General features: G+C 54.3%; 1 protein-coding gene across 1 annotated transcript; it reads right to left on the bottom strand.

Annotated features, from left to right (window-relative positions):
* Positions 1–1,841: 1,841 nt before the first annotated feature.
* LOC125535193 (phosphoglycerate mutase-like protein 1) lies at positions 1,842–18,521 on the bottom strand. Its single transcript, XM_048698236.2, has 10 exons — positions 18,193–18,521; positions 17,088–17,149; positions 16,886–16,993; positions 15,837–15,916; positions 14,760–14,922; positions 14,458–14,532; positions 14,277–14,365; positions 13,590–13,709; positions 2,290–2,334; positions 1,842–2,201 (listed from the first exon to the last, which is right to left on the bottom strand). The coding sequence occupies exons 1-10, from the start codon at positions 18,377–18,379 to the stop codon at positions 2,087–2,089; spliced, it is 1,044 nt and encodes a 347-aa protein (XP_048554193.1). The 5' UTR covers positions 18,380–18,521; the 3' UTR covers positions 1,842–2,086.
* Positions 18,522–19,204: the final 683 nt, after the last annotated feature.

Raw genomic sequence — 19,204 nt, forward strand, 5'->3', positions numbered from 1 at the left:
TCGGCGGGCGGCGCGAGGAAACATCTCCGTTGAGCTCTCATGGCTGCAGCTGCGGGTCAGTTTGGTCTCCCTCGTCGACAGGCTCGCGGTTGCCGATGGCCTCGCGGAGATGTGTGTCGGCTACCATGGTCGGGCGACATGGGGGTGCTCGCGGGGGAGCTTGGTAGGAGGGATAGGTGGCCTCGACGCGGTCGCGCCACCTGTCGCCGGCACGGTTTCCCGGTCCGGATGCGTCTGCTCCTCCTTCTTCCCCTTTCCCCTTGTTCGGCGGGGAGCTTGGTTGGAGGGATGGGTGGCCTCGATGCGGTCGCGTCACCCGTCGCCGGCACGGTTTGCCGGTCCGGATTCGTCCGCTCCCCTTTCTCCCCCTCTCCTCAGCCGCGGGCGGGTTGGCGCAGGTTTACCAGCGGAGTGTCTGTGGGTGGTTCCGTCGGTCGAGGGCCATCGGTTGGTCCAAAGCTGGGGCCTTTGTGTAGGTCTTGGGGTTGTCTGGTTGCAGGGCGGCGGCTCTGGCGGCGGGAGGCGCGACGTTCATGGGCGGAGCGTGCGTCTCAGGTGCGGGCAGGCAATCATGGCCGCGTGGGTGGCATGGTTGCGGGTGGTTGGCGGAGTTCAGGTTCAACGGTGGGGTGTGAGTGCCGGGGTACACCACCTGTCCAGTACTTTGACTGGCCGGCGGTGGCAGTGGCCTTTGCCGCCGTACCCTTCCTGAAGGCTCCGTCGCGGCGTTTCCACTCTTGTCGTCTTGCTCCGGGTGAAAACCTGATCTTCGCTGATCGGGCGGTGGCGGCTATCCATGGTCGTATCCTTCTTGGAGGCGCCGCTTTGGAGGCCTGGCTTCGTTTTGGTCCGGTTCACCTCTCTATTCGTAGTCGGTGGGGTGGTGTGTCGGTGCCTGGCACCTTTGTATCTTGTCTTGGGTGTGTGCGGTGTGTGCATTGTTCGGTATCTCGGATATACTCGGTGATGTTTGCTTTATAATATAAAGCGGGGGAAAACCCTTTTTGGGTAAATGTTTAGGAGCCAAAACTAAAGTTACCGGTTGCAGTTGCTCTTATGTCGAACGGGTTGGACCGTTGGAGCAGGCCGATTAAACCATATTCCCACATTGGAACTTCTTCTTCTTCTTCTTCTTTTTACAATTTACAATCAACACCTCATTCATTCATTCATCAGGATCGATCGTAGAATCATTTACAATTAGTGAAATCGCAGCCTCAGGGACAGAACCCGTGCAGATATTAGGAGGAGTGAATTTAGCTATTCTAGGCTCCTTATTCATGAGTTAGCTGGGCCTTTTTTTTATGTGACGAGCTACCTGTTTTTCTGTCCCAACAAGCAAGTAGAGGGGCTGCGTGTTCTGTTTTTTATGTCACGTAGCGTTTGGGTTTAAAAAAACGTATATGAATTTAAAATCTGAGCACAACTCTTGAATGCAATTTTGAAATTCATGCTGAAATTATATGCAAAGAACAATTTTTTTACATATTTATAGCCGTTATAACTTGTAAGTATACACCTACTAATAAAGAGAGAAAGTCCGTCACTTCTGTTTTTTGCAGAAAGCAATGTTTCATTTTTCTTTTGCAGAAAATCTCCTGCTGTTTCTTAAAATTAACCTGCGTTCAGTTTTGAGTCCAGAAAAATGTTTTGCTATTTGCAAAAAAAACCCATAATACTCCGTATTTGGGTTAATCAGCCCACTGTCTATATCAAATGCATTTAAAATATGTCCCTATCTTTGAAACCCTGACTCCAATTTAACATGTTATATATGAAATTTGATTAAAAAATGCCTAGAATCTAAATGTGATGTTATTTTACCTATTATTAACATGCTATTTAAGGTCCAATGTATTGTCTTCGTTCTCAAAAAGAAGGGAATGCGTTTGAGTCCTTATTTCCCATGAATTTGGGTATCTGTTGAAACAACAAATCAGATAAACATAACCAATCGTGCCCATCGTACACCGGAACAACAGACGGCATGTCCTATCCTTAGATGTCGCTTATCTATTCTCAGTTCACTGTGAGCCAGAACCAAGGTTTGATAAAAGAATCAAAGACATCCATGTGCTCGATAGCCTCAGTTCTTGCTAGCTTCTTCAGCCTGCTTCTCGTCTGCGACATCGCTGGGCATATCAAGCCCGGTCGGTACCTTCCCAGCGAAGTTGTATTTAGAGGTATCCGATCCAAGGTTACTGCAGCGAGCGTTGCAAGGCAAATCCACGTTATAAAAAAGCAAAGCGTCAACTGCAACGTAACCACTGAGGCAAAACAAGAACTGACCTTCTGTCGACCAAGACCATCGACCGGAGCTCACAGTTGGCAAAGCTGTATATAACCAAGTCAAAAGTTAGAAACATGCTCAGCATTTAACTGTTGAAGATTTTAGGGTCTAGCACAAGAATCATCATACTGAGATTGCAATTTGCGTATACTTTCTATGGTTTGAAGTTCCAATGGTTACATCCGGCAAATATTGTGTTCTCCCGGCATAGCTAAATTTTACCCCAAGACCTAAAAACAGAAATTTCGGGGGGTTTTTTGCCCCAAAAAATGGCTCAAACAACATACCTATATGTGCATGGGGATCAAAAAAATTTGGGTTGCCACAAAAAATTTGTTACCAAGGACCCATATTTAGGCCCAACTGCCGGGGTTTCTGATCCACGGGCACCTATAGGACCGGCGGACCGGATCCCTTTTGGTTCGGCGGGGGGCGGAGGTTGCGCAAAGAGCAGATTGAGGCGAAGCACGCGGGCGGTTGGTCGTGCGAGGAGTAAATCGAGGCGAAGCACGCGAGCGATTTACCCAGGTTCGGGCCGCACGGATGTGTAAAACCCTACTCCTGCTTTGTGGATTGGTATTGATTTCTAGCTCGGGAGCGAGATCGAGCGTGAGTGTGTGGAATTTCTGAACCCCTCTCTACGTTGCCCCGGGCCTCCTTTTATATGCTCAAGGGGTTACCGACATAGGGCAACGGAGGGCAAAAGTGGAAAAGGGTGCCGTGGGTAGGCACAGCTAGGTGCTGTAGTAGGCACAGCTAGCGGCTACAGTGTTATCATACTTAACCCTGACGGCAGGGGACAAGGGCATTAAATGCCCGTCTGTGTCGCCTAGACAGCACCAAAAGGGACCGCTAGGGACGCCACCGTCTTGCCACGATGGTTGTCTTGTCAGCGCCTGCGTGCCACCGCACGCCCCTAGCTGCACAGCCTCCTGCCACGTGCGCTTGGGAGGGGCCTCGGAGCGACACGTGGGTGGATGTGCTGGAGCGCGGGCGTGGAGTGGGGGCTTGCCGCGGCAAGCGCCTTGCCGCGGCCGTCGACTTGTCGCTTCCGGGAGCTTGTCGCTCACCGGGCCTTGTCGGGGCGCGTAGCGCGCCGCGGCAAGTTCCTTGGAATGCCTTGGACGGCCTTCCCGGCAAGCGCCTCTTGCCGGGGCCTTGGGACGCTTCTGATGGCCTTCCCGGCAAGCTCCTCTTGCCGGGGTCTTGACTTCTTCCCGGCAAGCTCCTCTTGCCGGGGTCTTGTCTTGAGTACTTTGTTCTTGAATGGTCTTCAAAGGGACCACGGAGGTTCTTGGCGGTGACCTGGCAGGCCTTGCCGCGGGACGCTGCGACTGCCCGTGCACAAGTTCGGGGTACTAAGGGTACCCCTACTTTAGTACACCGACAGGAGCCCCCGGGCCTGGGCCAGACACGGTGCCGAGCGCTGTTGGGCCAGGCCCAAAACAGTGCACGGGCACGCGCGGCCTAGGCTACGCCGAATCTTCCTCCGCTTCCCCCGCGCCCTCCCCCCGAACGCAGAGAGAAAGAGAGGGCAGCGCTTCGCCCCCCACCGCCGCCAGCACCACCAACGCCGTCGACCCCCTCCACTGCTTCCGCCATGGCTCCGAAAGCCGACAGGGGGAAGACCGTGAAGACGACCGAGGCGCATCGGCTCGCGGCGCTGCGGAAGACGCGGGCTGTTTTCCCCCCCAGGCTCAGCGCGAAGGAGCTGTGGGAGGACTACTCTTTGTTCGCGCCAGAGATGCCGGGGTTTCTGATCCACGGGCACCTATGGGACCGGCGGACCGGATCCCTTTTGGTTCGGCGGGGGGCGGAGGTTGCGCAAAGAGCAGATCGAGGCGAAGCACGCGGCCGGTTGGTCGTGCGAGGAGTAAATCGAGGCGAAGCACGCGAGCGATTTACCCAGGTTCGGGCCGCACGGATGCGTAAAACCCTACTCCTGCTTTGTGGATTGGTATTGATTTCTAGCTCGGGAGCGAGATCGAGCGTGAGTGTGTGGAATTTCTGAACCCCTCTCTACGTTGCCCCGGGCCTCCTTTTATATGCTCAAGGGGTTACCGACATAGGGCAACGGAGGGCAAAAGTGGAAAAGGGTGCCGTGGGTAGGCATAGCTAGCGGCTACAGTGTTATCATACCTAACCCTGACGGCAGGGGACAAGGGCATTAAATGCCCGTCTGTGTCGCCTAGACAGCACCGAAAGGGACCGCTAGGGACGCCACCGTCTTGCCACGATGGTTGTCTTGTCAGCGCCTGCGTGCCACCGCACGCCCCTAGCTGCACAGCCTCCTGCCACGTGCGCTTGCGGCAAGCGCCTTGCCGCGGCCGTCGACTTGTCGCTTCCGGGAGCTTGTCGCTCACCGGGCCTTGTCGGGGCACGTAGCGCGCCGCGGCAAGTTCCTTGGAATGCCTTGGACGGCCTTCCCGGCAAGCGCCTCTTGTCGGGGCCTTGGGACGCTTCTGATGGCCTTCCCGGCAAGCTCCTCTTGCCGGGGTCTTGACTTCTTCCCGGCAAGCTCCTCTTGCCGGGGTCTTGTCTTGAGTACTTTGTTCTTGAATGGTCTTCAAAGGGACCACGGAGGTTCTTGGCGGTGACCTGGCAGGCCTTGTCGCGGGACGCTGCGACTGCCCGTGCATAAGTTCGGGGTACTAAGGGTACCCCTACTTTAGTACACCGACAGGAGCACCGTGTCGGGCCTGGACCAGACACGGTGCCGAGCGCTGTTGGGCCAGGCCCAAAACAGTGCACGGGCACGCACGGCCTAGGCTACGCCGAATCTTCCTCATCTTCCCCCGCGCCCTCCCCCGAACGACACGCGTTGAATGCGGCGTCGTGGAAGAGGTCGTGGGGGTTCCTTTTCTCAAAATGTGGAACGTCCGCCCCCCCCCTCCCCCCTTATAAGCAGGGGAAACAGGGGCAGTCGGGCCATTCGCCCGTTGCCGTTCCCAATCTCAGAAATCTCCGCCGCTCCCTCGCCTCCCCAAAGCAGAGAGAAAGAGAGGGCAGCGCTTCGCCCCCCACCGCCGCCAGCACCACCAACGCCGTCGACCCCCTCCACTGCTTCCGCCATGGCTCCGAAAGCCGACAGGGGAAAGACCGTGAAGACGACCGAGGCGCATCGACTCGTGGCGCTGCGGAAGACGCGGGCTGTTTTCTCCCCAGGCTCGGCGCGAAGGAGCTGTGGGAGGACTACTCTTTGTTCTGGTCGGCGGAGACGCGCGCGCATCCGCGCACAAAGGTACTCCCCGCCGCTGCTTGCAAGGAGGCTCCGACTGGATACGCCTTCTTCGCATTGTTCTTCCACTGCGGGCTCTGCCCGCCTTTCTCTGATTTCTTCTGCGATGTCATGAACACCTATGGATTCCACCTCCTCGACTTCACCCCCAATGCCGTTCTGACAATGGCAGTTTTCGCGCATCTGTGCGAAAACTTTGTCGGAGTTCTTCCCAACGTAGCCCTCTTCCATCATTTCTTCACTCCTCGAGTAGAGAGGGGAGAGCCTCTATCCGGCGGAATCTCCTGGACCTCGAGGACCGGCAAGAAGGAGACCTATCTGGAGGGAGAGTTCCGCGGCAAGTGGGAGGAGTGGAGGGCTGATTGGTGCTGGATTGTCGAGGAGAGTCCGCAGCCTTTCACCGCCCGGCGCCAAACCCCGGTGGCGCGCGGCGACGACTGGAGCGTCTTGGCCCCAGAGGACGACAGGCTGGGGATCGCCGTCACCAGGATCCTGCGCCTCCGGAATGCCGGGCTCACTGTCGGCGCGGTTGGCGCAGACTTCCTCTGCCGCCGCATCGCCCCCCTGCAAGAGCGGGGGAGGCCAACTTGGGAGTTCAAGAACGCGGCAGACATTATGAGGCTGCGACCGGGCCTCAACTTCAACTTCACAGTTCTGGAGCTCCATGCGATGCTGCAGAAGCTGTTCAGATATGACCCCTAGCATCCCGAGGTGTTTAGGTTGCCAGGGGGCGTCGTGCCTTTGTGCAACAATTCCGCGCTCGACCGCATCCGTGCAATGATGCCGGAATGCGACTCGCACGGGATTGTGCCAACTTGGCAGGAGCCTGCCGACGAGGTCGTGCAGCACTTCTTCGACAACTTGGTGGAAGTGGCAATCCGCCCTGACGAGAAGGACGGCCTTACCCGCGACACCACGACGCGGAGATGGCGCGCATCGCCACCAGGCTGGAGGAGGCGGCGGAAGCCGCGGCCGCGGGCGAGTTTGGGTTCACCACCGCGGAAGCAGACGCGACAGAAGTGGCGAGCTGTGGCGAGCAAGGGGAGCCTGCCGGCAAGGAGGGGCTTGCCGGGCAAGACGCCGATCCAGGCGAGCCTGCCAAAGACACGGGCAGCTCGCGGCAAATCGACTCCTCTTCCTCCTTGCCTCCGGACAGCCCACCAGAAGCAGAGCCCCCAACGCCGCCCAGAAGGCGTCTCCGCAAGGTTGGCGACGAGGCGAAGCGGCAAGCGGGTCAACAGTCGCCACGCCGCGTGACGCGCTCGACCGCGGCAAACACCGTTGCCGCGGGAGCGCCTCATGCTACGACGGCAACTGGAGCGGGGTCTAGCCGGACCGCCGCTTCGGTCCCTGCTGCTTCCCGTGCCGCGCCGACAGCCGGAGTGGGGTCTTCTCAGACCGCCACCACTGCTCCCGCTAAGCGGCCAAGGGAAGCTTCTCCTCCGCCTCCTCGCTCTGGGAGCGCGTCGGGCTTCGACTTCTCCGCGCTGAGCTCCGACGAGGAGGATGAAGAGTAAGCTTCTCTTGCTGCACTCGCATTTCTTCGGTTTTTACTGTTCTTGTTTCTCAATTGCTTTTCCCTGAACCTGCTCCTTTTTAGGACTCTGGCCCAGAGAGCGGCAAAGAGAGCTAAGGCCCCGGTGGTCATCATCGAGAACGTGCCCACTGCGACAACAGGTGGCGCGCCCGAGACAACCTTGCCGGACCTGGCGACTTTCCTCCATGGCAGCCCCCAGCGTAAGTGTGTGAACTACTTGCCGCGGTGAGGCGCGCATGGGTACTTGTCTTTGCTGATATCTGTTTGTTGCCTTGTGTAGGAGCGGAGCAGCCTCACCAGGAGCGTCCGGAGACGGCCCCCGACATGCCATCTGCTTCAACTACGCCGCCCAGGGAAAATTCTCCGACAAGAGATTCTCCGGCAGGGGGTGGCTCTCCGGCAAGGGGAAGCTCTCCGCCAAGGGACGGCACCAGCATCCCCCCAGCGGCAGAGACCATGGCCACCGAGCCCAGCGCAGGTAATCTTCTTGCTTCAAAACTTCCCTTGGAGAGCGGCAAAGAGAGCTAAGGCCCCGGTGGTCATCATCGAGGACGTGCCCACTGCGACAACAGGTGGCGCGCCCGAGACAACCTTGCCGGACCTGGCGACTTTCCTCCATGGCAGCCCCCAGCGTAAGTGTGTGAACTACTTGCCGCGGTGAGGCGCGCATGGGTACTTGTCTTTGCTGATATCTGTTTGTTGCCTTGTGTAGGAGCGGAGCAGCCTCACCAGGAGCGTCCGGAGACAGCCCCCGGCATGCCATCTGCTTCAACTACGCCGCCCAGGGAAAATTCTCCGGCAAGAGATTCTCCGGCAGGGGGTGGCTCTCCGGCAAGGGGAAGCTCTCCGCCAAGGGACGGCACCAGCATCCCCCCAGCGGCAGAGACTATGGCCACCGAGCCCAGCGCAGGTAATCTTCTTGCTTCAAAACTTCCCTTGGGTTCTTCTTCTGATCTTCTTGAGTTTCTGGCTGGATTTTGCTTGACTCTTCCCCCCTTTGCCGGCCGTCAGATCCATCCGCTGCGGAGCAGAAGGAGACAGAGGTCGCCGCCGACGAAGCTGCCGGTGCTGGAGACGCCGCCGGCGCCGAGGGCGCCAAGGCTGGTGCCGCAGCAACTGGCGAGTAATCTGGCGATCGTACTGACGGCCCTGGGGCCGCAGGAGCGCCAGGCGCTACGCCGACCGCCGATCCATCCGCCGAAGCCGCAGCGCCAAGTACCGAGGAGCCCCAACCGGGCGCTTACTTGAAGGCCGGCGAAGGCGCCTTCATCAACCTCCCCTGGGCATCAAGCTCCAGGGCGCCGGTCGAGGGGGAGGTCTTCGACGGGGAAGTGCTTGCCTCCGCGGGTCTGAAGCTGGTCGACGCGCCGAGCAGCAGCAGCAACGAGCCCGAAGAGGAGCGGCTGCTGCGCAGGTTGATGTCGCTCTACCGCGCGCGACAAGCCAAGCTGGAGTCCCGCGAGGCGCTTGTCGCGAAGGCGGGAGCAGATATTGAGAAGCGCGCAGACGAGCTCGGGGGTTTCCACCGGGAAGCTCTCCGATCCCTGGCGGAGGAGCGGGAGCAGCTCGCTGAAGCGAAGAAGGCCTTTCTCCTCGAGAAGGCCGAAGCCGAAGAGCTGCAGCGACTGGCCGCCGTGAATCTAGCCGCGGAAGAGGGTGAGCAGGCGCAGCGGAAGGTCCACCTCGACGCTCACGAGGAGGAACTTGCCGCGCGCGAGGAGAAGCTTGGCGGAGCCCTCAAGCAAGCGGAGGACGCTGCCGCCGCTGCCGAGGCCGCCAAAAAGGTGCTGGAGATGAAGGTGGTGCAGCTGGAGGCCGACCGCAAAGCATATGGCGAAGAGCTCAGCGCCGCCAAGGACTCCAACGCCGCCCTCGAGTCGAGGCTGGTCGCCTTGACCAAGGCGCTGGACGGCGCCAAGGAGCGGGAGGCGGCCCTGAAGGAGATCGATGCCGACAAGGCGTTGCTGGAGAGTGCTGCCACCACCCAAAACGCCTTTAGGGATACGGTGGAGCACTGGACGGAGAGCCTTGTGAACGCCGCCGGGGACATCGATAAGGAGCTGGCGCAGCTGGGGGTGGAGGACTTCGGGTACTCTTCCGACGAGAACCTCCAACCTAGCGCCAAGCTCACTATGTTCTTCCAAGGCGTGGGGACGGCGCTCCAGCGGCTCCGGGATGGGATCCCGAAGCGGCTGGCCGACGAGTCGTGCGAGATCTGTGCGGGAGCCCTTCAGAAGGTGTTGATGAAGGTGGCCTTCCGCAATCCAGGCCTCCGCCTCCACAACGTCCTCAGATCCTTGCCGCCTGATATCGACCAGGAAGAGCTCAAGGCCCTTGTCGCACCCATTGTGGACAAGGTGAGCGGGATCAAGAGGGTCGAGGGCGACCGCGTCGACTAGGCCGCCGGCTTCCTTCTTACCTTGTCGCTGCTAACTATGTCATAGAAAACATTTATTAGAGCTGCGACAAGCTGTTTTGTAATATAACTTTCTTTTGGGTAGTCATTGCAATGTTATTCCCTTTACTTGATTCCTCCCTTTGTATGTTTTTGCCCTACGCTTTTAGGGAACTTGCCAGTGCAGGCATCCAGACCGCGAGCGCTGAGCGCGGAACTGGCGGTGCCGCTACCGGCAAGAAACCTTGTCGCAGCTAGCTGCAGCTCACTTAAGTTGCTGAGCGGGGCTCGAAGCAAAGTAAGGGCGCGGCTAGTGTAGCAACTAGCCGCAGCTAACTTACGTTGTTGAGCAGGCTCAAAACAATGCAAGGGCGCGGCTAGTGTAGCAACTAGCCGCAGCTCACCTAATGTTGTTGAGCGAGCTCGAAACAACGCAAGGGCGCAGCCAGCTACGAGTTAGCTCATCCGCGCACAGGTTTTCCATACAAAGTGCAGTCGTTCAAGGGAGATAACTTGGAATTTAAAAAATTTGGCTGCTCAGACTTTGGCAACTTAGCTTTTCTGTCGTTTGCCTCCCGGCAAGACGAAATTCTTGAACGACGCCTGGTCCATACCCTTTTCTTCTCCCTCCCCCCCCCCCCCCCCCCGGCAAACTTGTGGGCGAGGGATTCTTTCTTTCCTTGGAAGAAGGAAGAAAAGAAAGAAGAGAAAATAAAGATATAGAGCCTTGCGGCTCGTTATCGCTTACCGCGGGGCTGGTGCTGCACAAATGTCAGATCATATATGCCAGAAAATAGAAAGCATAAAATCGACAAAATGCGCGGAGCACGCGAGCTTCGCTGCGCACGGGATCTATGCAACAGCGGCAAAACTTTGTACAAGAGGTGGTTGCCGGAACGGGTTCCGACAACCGCGCCTTACGGGTAAAACTTACGAAGATGCTCGATGCTCCAGGAATTGCTCACTGGGATGCCATCTTCGGTCTCAAAGCGGACAGCGCCAGGCCTTGTGACTCGTTTCACCCGGTAATGGCCTTCCCATTTCGGCGTCAACTTTGCATGTTTTTACCCCACGCTTTTAGGGAACTTGCCGGCGCAGGCACCAGGGCCGTGAGCGCTGAGTGCGGAACATCAGCAGGCTGTTGGCGGTGCCGCTACCGGCAAAAAACCTTGTCGCAGCTAGCTGCAGCTCACTTAAGTTGCTGAGCGGGGCTCGAAGCAAAGTAAGGGCGCGGCTAGTGTAGCAACTAGCCGCAGCTAACTTACGTTGTTGAGCAGGCTCGAAACAACGCAAGGGCGCGGCTAGTGTAGCAACTGGCCGCGGCTTACCTAATGTTGTTGAGCGAGCTCGAAACGACGCAAGCGCGCAGCCAGCTACGAGTTGGCTCCTCCGCGCACAGGCTTCTCATACAAAGTGAGCCGATCCAGGGGAGATAGCTCAAAAATTAGAGATCTGGTTGCTCAGGCTTTGGCAACTTATCTGTTCTGGGTGTGTTGACGTGCATGGCGGCCCTGGGCGCTCCGAGATCCACCAGCTCGATCCGGATCCAGCGAGCGCATGGCACCGTGAGCACCATGACGCTGCCGGTCCCGCACCTCCTGAGATGGGCGCGGTGCATGCACGGACGCCGAGGTCTTGGAGTGCGCCCGGTCGTTGTGGGAGCCGGCCACGCCGCCGATGGGCAGCGCAGCCTTGCCCTGGGACCTGGCAGCACCGTGAGTTCCCTCGTCGATGCGTGCCCTTCCGCCGGCGCCTGCCCCACCATCCGTTTGCTCCGGCGATGGGTGGCTCGGCGCGGACGGAGCAGCTGCCTCCGAAACTTTCTTCTTCGGTGGCATGTTGACGAAGATGGCGAAGATCGATGAAGAAGATGAAGATCTAGCCCGCAAGAACGCTGGATCTGATTCACACAACTTCGACGCCCCCTACCTGGCGCGCCAGAGATGCCGGGGTTTCTGATCCACGGGCACCTATGGGACCGGCGGACCGGATCCCTTTTGGTTCGGCGGGGGGCGGAGGTTGCGCAAAGAGCAGATCGAGGCGAAGCACGCGGGCGGTTGGTCGTGCGAGGAGTAAATCGAGGCGAAGCACGCGAGCGATTTACCCAGGTTCGGGCCGCACGGATGCGTAAAACCCTACTCCTGCTTTGTGGATTGGTATTGATTTCTAGCTCGGGAGCGAGATCGAGCGTGAGTGTGTGGAATTTCTGAACCTCTCTCTACGTTGCCCCGGGCCTCCTTTTATATGCTCAAGGGGTTACCGACATAGGGCAACGGAGGGCAAAAGTGGAAAAGGGTGCCGTGGGTAGGCACAGCTAGGTGCTGTAGTAGGCACAGCTAGCGGCTACAGTGTTATCATACCTAACCCTGACGGCAGGGGACAAGGGCATTAAATGCCCGTCTGTGTCGCCTAGACAGCACCGAAAGGGACCGCTAGGGACGCCACCGTCTTGCCACAATGGTTGTCTTGTCAGCGCCTGCGTGCCACCGCACGCCCCTAGCTGCACAGCCTCCTGCCACGTGCGCTTGGGAGGGGCCCCGGAGCGACACGTGGGTGGATGTGCTGGAGCGCGGGCGTGGAGTGGGGGCTTGCCGCGGCAAGCGCCTTGCCGCGGCCGTCGACTTGTCGCTTCCGGGAGCTTGTCGCTCACCGGGCCTTGTCGGGGCGCGTAGCGCGCCGCGGCAAGTTCCTTGGAATGCCTTGGACGGCCTTCCCGGCAAGCGCCTCTTGCCGGGGCCTTGGGACGCTTCTGATGGCCTTCCCGGCAAGCTCCTCTTGCCGGGGTCTTGACTTCTTCCCGGCAAGCTCCTCTTGCCGGGGTCTTGTCTTGAGTACTTTGTTCTTGAATGGTCTTCAAAGGGACCACGGAGGTTCTTGGCGGTGACCTGGCAGGCCTTGCCGCGGGACGCTGCGACTGCCCGTGCACAAGTTCGGGGTATTAAGGGTACCCCTACTTTAGTACACCGACACCAACCTACCATGCTAACCAAACCACCAAAAACAGCCACCCTGTGAAACTTCGCCGCCACTGCGCCGGCCACCGCCACCGCTACTTCCGTTCTATACCCGAGCCCAGCCGCCGCCCCGCCACCAAACATGTTGCCCAGGCCCCACCGCTCAGGGCCGACCACTGCGACCCTCGTCGCCCGGGCCCCACAATTCCGGCCGTCCCACAACTCCCTGTCGCCTGTCGCCGAGCTCAGCACCACCATTTTTCAGCTCGAGCTCGGCCGTTGCTGCCGCCATCCCCGATCACTGCGCCACCAAACATGTTGAAGCCACCACCACGGACCCCGAAGCACCGCAGCGTGAGGCTTCAGCCATGGTGTAAATTTTCAGCTGAGATCCATAACCCGGACACGAAGGCACGTGTGTGGCTTCACACGTTCGCCACCATAGAGGAGGCGGTGTGCGCCTACGACGCCATGACGCTTCGCTTCTTCGGGAGCCTGGCGAGGCTCAATTTTCCGCGTCGACACCGTCGCCACGACCGCCGTTGCACCTCCCTCCCATTAGGGTCGTCTCCCGGGCCGAGGACAAGGAACACTGCAAGGCTCGAGCGAGGCACAACTTGGGGCCAAGCGCACCAATGTCGCCTTCATGGCAGCTCTCATCAAGGAGAACCGAGAACCGCACGTTCTTTGAGTTGGAGGAGTTGTGCAAGATCGGTCACGAGCGTGAGCGGATCGTCCGCCTCAACGCTGAGTGTGAGGAGATGTTCGAGGAGCTCGACGAACTCACTGAGGAGATGTTCGATGACGACGACGCCGGCCCCTCCGGCACCTAGTTTTAATCGCAATGTAGCTAGTTTTAGTCTCAATGTAGTGGTAGGGGTGATTAATTCTGATGGTAGTAGTGTCAATTTAGCTATGTTTAATGTGCAACTGATGCTTAATTATGGATGAACTATGTGTTATCTCTATGTTTTATTTGGTTTTGAAAATATGGGTATCCAACTTTAGGTACTTTGTAAGAGGAGAATTTATTTTGTTGGCTACCCAAATCTTCTCTATCCTCTGCCTAAAATGGATTTGGGTAGCCAAACTTTAGGTATTGCTATTGGAGATGCTCTAAGTTTGCAGAATATGGTGAGTTGATTGCTCAGTTGCAAGGGGAATAAATTACTTACTGCTTGCCCAGTTCCTCTGCTATGGTTGGATGACACTCTTTACCGTACATGTTTAGGGTGTGATACAAGAAACCGCTATGGCTGACAATAGCAATCTCTTTCTCTTCTCTTGTCCATAACCTGCAAGCACATCCGAGGAATAGTTTAATTTAATCCGTCTACCAAAAATAAAGTTCCTGGTCGACTCAAGGGTCATCTAATCTGAGGTTTGTCTTTCCCACTACATTCTACACATAAATCTCCAGCACCTAGAACTTTCTAATCTCAAATAAGTCACTCAGTGGTAACAAACTGGTGTATGAGAAACAAGCATCAGAGGAAGCATTTTGTGGGGGCACAATCCTTCATCACCAGTTCCAGTTTATCTCTAAATTATGCAGAAAGTGTTAACACGGATAAAGTAACATATATAGTAAGCCTTCCAGTCCATGCATGAAAGTGAGGCAAATAACATGATTTGCTAGGAACATGGGACCCTGTCAGGTCGGGAGTGGTCAATAAATTGCTTGTTTGGGTGAACAAATTATTTTGAATGACGCAGAAAAAATAACCAAAAGTGATATAGGGGATGCAGATGAATATTTATTGAGGTATTAGTGTTTCATGTTCATAAAACCAGAGCATCAGGTTTTTATATCTTCAAGACATTAATGAAAAGAACTAAGTAATCTTAGCAAGGAAAATTACCAGTCAAAGAACTTCATGCCCCTGAGAGCAACAGACTCATTTGTTTCTCTGACATCGGGTTCCCAAAGAACATCTTCATCATTCTCTATCTGTAAAGAGTGCAAGCACACATATATTAAAAACACCATCGAGATACTGTCTCATGACATGTTCTTGTGAATTAGCAACAGTAAGTACTTGCCAAGGAAAAATCAATGGCAGGAAAGAGAGTACGGTATTTTGTTACGCTGCTCCTCTTGTCACAGGGATGAACACCCTGCATTTTATAATCAAATACAAAATGAAATATTAAGAATATTTGTCAATAGAGCATTACTGATACGAAAAAAGCAGAGACAAATAGAGGCATGAAATTTCTCAAACGAGGGTATTCGACTTAGAAGTCAAAACAAAGATGAACAAGTTATTCTACAAACCAACACAAATGAGGCACTGAATGACAAGATTTTTATTTTTATTTTGCAACAAACGATAGGGAAATACCAAGTGCTCCCTGCAGGCCTCAACTGCAAGAAACGGTGGGCAGTTCAAACTTGAAATTGGCTGACGTCCACTGTTTCCAGCACCTTCTACCATTAATGGTGATGCACTAGCTCCATCAGTATAGTTCCCACCACCAAAGACCCCTACTGCAGTTTGCATAGTCCTGTGAGATTAGTTGAAATGAAATACTGTGAGGCTCATTTAGTACTAGTAATCACATACTACGGCAATGCACTGTCATATTGTATCATGCCTTAGCACAGGAGTCCTGATAGATAAACAGATTGAGAGCTATTGACATGAGGTGAATGACTAAGGGTGTAAAAGATGCTCAGATAGGTGGCTGCGCGCGTTCTCTCAGGAGAATTAGCCTTAGTATTAGGGTGTGCCGCCTGTGCCCGCCCTCCCTCTCTCAGTACCTCTCTTCCTCCCCCCCCCCCCCCCCCCCCCATGTGTAAACAACTCCCCCAACCTGGGGGTATGATGCAATAGAAAAAAGAAAAAAGATTCAGGTGGAGGGCTTCGCCCTCCCCCGGTGACCTTCAAAAAAAAAAGAAGATGCTCAAACTGATATTTTTTTAGTACTATAGACTTTATGCACATGGGTCATGTAAAGCATATTTTACTAACCATGAAGCAACTGCTGAACAGTTCTGACTCTAGTTGAGTGCTTCTCTGACTGAAGTCATGTTCTGGTATGCACTACCAATAACTGAATGTGCATAATAAAAACTTTCCAAAGTAAAATTGATAGACTCGTGGCCCAAGCAATAACTGGTACATGGAGATGCTTAACTGACATAATTTACAGGCCTTTCAAATAACATGTTTTTTTTTGTAAAGACAATTAACACGTTCAGTTCAGGAAAATATTGTTAGAAGATCAACCTAGTCTAGGATTAAGCAGTCCTACAATTTATACTAGTAGCTGAAAGCCTGAGAGGATGCATTCTCGAAAGAACATTAATGCATATGCCAACACTGGGAGAAGACCATTTCTCGAACATAAAAAACTTAGAAGAAGATCCAGAGGACTGAAATTACCTACAAAAAGATCAAGGTCAAGGAAAACTATACCTCAGTAGAGGGGAAACAATAACCAACTCAATCTTTTTTGCCAGCCCAGATTTTGTCACATGCTCTCGCAGGGTATCAACCTACAAATGCGTTTAAATCAACATCCATGGAACTTGAAGATGCAACATGAAAAATAAGTTGAGTGATATTTTAATCAACATTATGTGTCAAGGCCAGAAAGAAAGTCAACTAATCACACAACTGCAGTCAAAAGACTTTGAATAATTTTGGATTGCAACCATAAAGGAATCAACTAAAGGCATCTGAATGTCATCTAAACAAGGTGGTGTCATTGTGCTTTTTGATACAACTACGGTTGGGGTTGATATCTTTAGTCAGACGATGATGGTAACACAGGGGACTTCATTTTTTTAAGGTGACAGTAAGAACCATGTGAACTACTAACAACCAAAGGTTTTGGATATAACATGGCTGCTAAGTTGTGAAGATTTCATTTGTAAGGAAAAGGTATTCTCCAGGATTTCAGCTATGAAAGCTTGACAGAATAACCATAGACAAAAGTATTGAACATTGCCATAATACTGCTAACTGCCACAAATGCATGTGACAGAAGATGTCATCATCCAAATAGAGGTCGGAGATCATCAATGAGGATTTGTCAGTATGTGAGGTGAATGAATTGAGTATCGAACACTTGAATTATAGAATTAAACTTCCATCACTAAAGCATCATGACTGATGTCATATATACACATTTTTTATATAAAATCTTAATGCCTGATAATATTGTACCATGGATGGCTTGATACCCTGAGCACAACACGTGATAGTGGGATACAGGCTACCATCTAATCCTGTTGCAGTGAAAGACAAAGGCAGAATGAATGGGAAAAGGGCTTTCCTTTTCTTTTTTAGAGAGAGCATTAGTGCTTCCATTTCTAATGTTCGTGTCAACATCACAGGCACATTTTCACCTTAAATATTTGACAAAAAGCATCACCTTAGTTGGCCATAGAACTGATAATGCTAACAGCAGTGTTTAAAATTAAAATGCATGGGGATAACGGAAAGGAAACGAGTAATCTTACTTGGCTCCAGCCCAAAGGGGTAAGCTGAGCATCAAGCAGCGCATGTGACTTGTACGCTGCAAAATCCTTTTCGCCTTCCACATTGTGAACACCCTGGGCATGCCTCACCTGCACGCATTGGTTACAGTGAATCAGATTGAACAATTTATTTTTCGCGCTTGTCTTACAGGTTTGTCGCCGATTAACTGATGAAGTGCGGTACCAGGTATATGGTTTTGCATCGGTGCGCGGGGTACAGAGCCGTGCCAGAGCCGGCCTCCATTTCTGCCCAAAAGGAACAAATTACTATCCACTGACGAGCTAGACAGATGAACACAACGTGAACAGGCAGTTGCAGGACCCACATGCAGTTAAGCTAAAATCAAAATCACAACTTCCCGGCTGCACCTCGTGCTTTACAGAATGGCACACATGCTGATTTGTCGAAATGGAACATTTTCACATGGTAGGAATGTTGATGTATTGGTGCGTGCCCAAAGAATCACATCACATGGTAGTAAAAGGCGTTGATTCTTCCCCATTGGTCAGAGAGCATGTGCGCCGTGCTGGCAGTGTCTATATGAGCTAAACGCTGTTGATTCCCATCGGAACGAGAGGAAAAAAAACGAAGTAATGAATTGCCAAGAACTAAAGCATACCGGAGGAGCATTTTTATGCGGGGTCAAGCTAATAAACTTGAAAACATGAACCTCCTCTGGAATGGAAAAAAAAAACAAGAACCTGCTCCAACTACTCTGTTTTGTTTTCTTCTTTTTCTTATGTGACGAAGGAGATCATTTTCGGCGGTGCAATGCGGCAGATATATTAAACTAGATTGCATATCGGATTAGTCTATGGCGAGAGGGCGGTGAAGGACGTCGGCAACCAGTATTAAGCGTGCCAACAAAATATGCTTAAGTAACAAGTAGATAAATAAATAAATACTCGTGTATGAAAAAGTCGTAAGGGGGAGCATAAATAAAGCGCGTCAAAGTCTAAAGGGGAGGGGGGGCATAAATAAGGAGAGCGCATATTCGCAAGCATCTGTGTGGGTGGCGGAGGAGGATGGATGGACGGATGCGGGGGCGGCGAGATCTGGCGCTGCGGCGGAACGGCGGAGGGGAAGTGGAAGTGCTGGGAAGAAGAGGGGCGAGGGAGGGGTCGGACGGAGGAGGAGGCATTGAGATTCCATCCATCCAAGAGGAAGAGGAAGGTCGATTTTACTTTCCGCTGAGGGAGGGGGAGAGAGAGCGCGCCGTTCGGTTGAATTAATTAACGGGGGGATGAAGAAGAAGAAGAAGAAGGGGGAGGTTGGAGCGCGGGCGTACCTGGGGAGGAGGACGAGGAGCAGCGGCAGCCGCTGAAGGAAGCGCGGCGACGGCGACGGCGGTGGGAAACCCGTCCGACGGCGAAGGAGTGCGAGCGCGAGGAGGACGATGAGGCAGAGGCTGCTACGGCCGGGGGCGAGATAGGGAGGGAGAGGGTGGTGGCGCTACTAAAAGTAATCGGCAGCATCGCGCCTCGTGTCAGCTCGATTTTAATTTTTATTCGATTCAATTCGCTAATGAGTCAGCTGCAAATCGCGTCTTGTCCTCGACGGGTCCCGTCCCGTCGAGGGCAACAGCAGTTTGGCAACCTTCTTTTCCTCTCCTCCTCCACCGCTTCCATCGCTTTCTCCCTTTCTTTCTTTTCTGTCGACCTGCTTTCGCCTCGTCCGTCCCCCTTCTACCGCCGCTTGTTTCGTCCCTTCGTTCGTTCAATTACCGTCCGTGTGGCGCCAGCAAAGGCATATCCAGCAGGTGTTGTAAAATTTTGGTGGCCTAAAAATAATTATAGGGCAAGAGAGAAGATCTTCAAACACTGGTCTGACTATTTTGCTTTAAAATTTAAAAACCACACGAAAAATGACAATCTTGTAACAGGGGCGGTGGAAGGCGGATCCAGCGGCAGAGGGGAGCTCGGCGGGACGAAGGTGCTAACAACGGAATCTGGCGGCGGGCAAGTTCATGGATGCCGACGCAAGCTCGGCGGGGGTGGTGACGGTGACGATGGAATCTGGTGGCGGGGAAGTTCAAGGACGGCGGCACAATGCTCGTGTGGACGGCGACGCAAGCTCGACGGGGATGGGTGGCCACGACGAACTACGACGACCGAGCTTCAGGCGAGACGGGGCGGCCACGCTGCGAGCTCAGAGGGGTCGGGGAGGCCGCAGCGGAGGTTGCCAAGGGGCTGGATGGGGCACCGGGGTTCACGATGGCCGGTGGAGTGGCGGCGGCCAGAATCTACCGACGTGGATGTGATTGGTTCCCACCACATTTGCCTTTATTTAGGGTAGCCGTT

Source organism: Triticum urartu, chromosome 2A (genome assembly GCF_056163025.1).
Source record: "Triticum urartu cultivar PI428250 chromosome 2A, HENAU_Tu73, whole genome shotgun sequence".
NCBI lineage: Eukaryota > Viridiplantae > Streptophyta > Magnoliopsida > Poales > Poaceae > Triticum > Triticum urartu.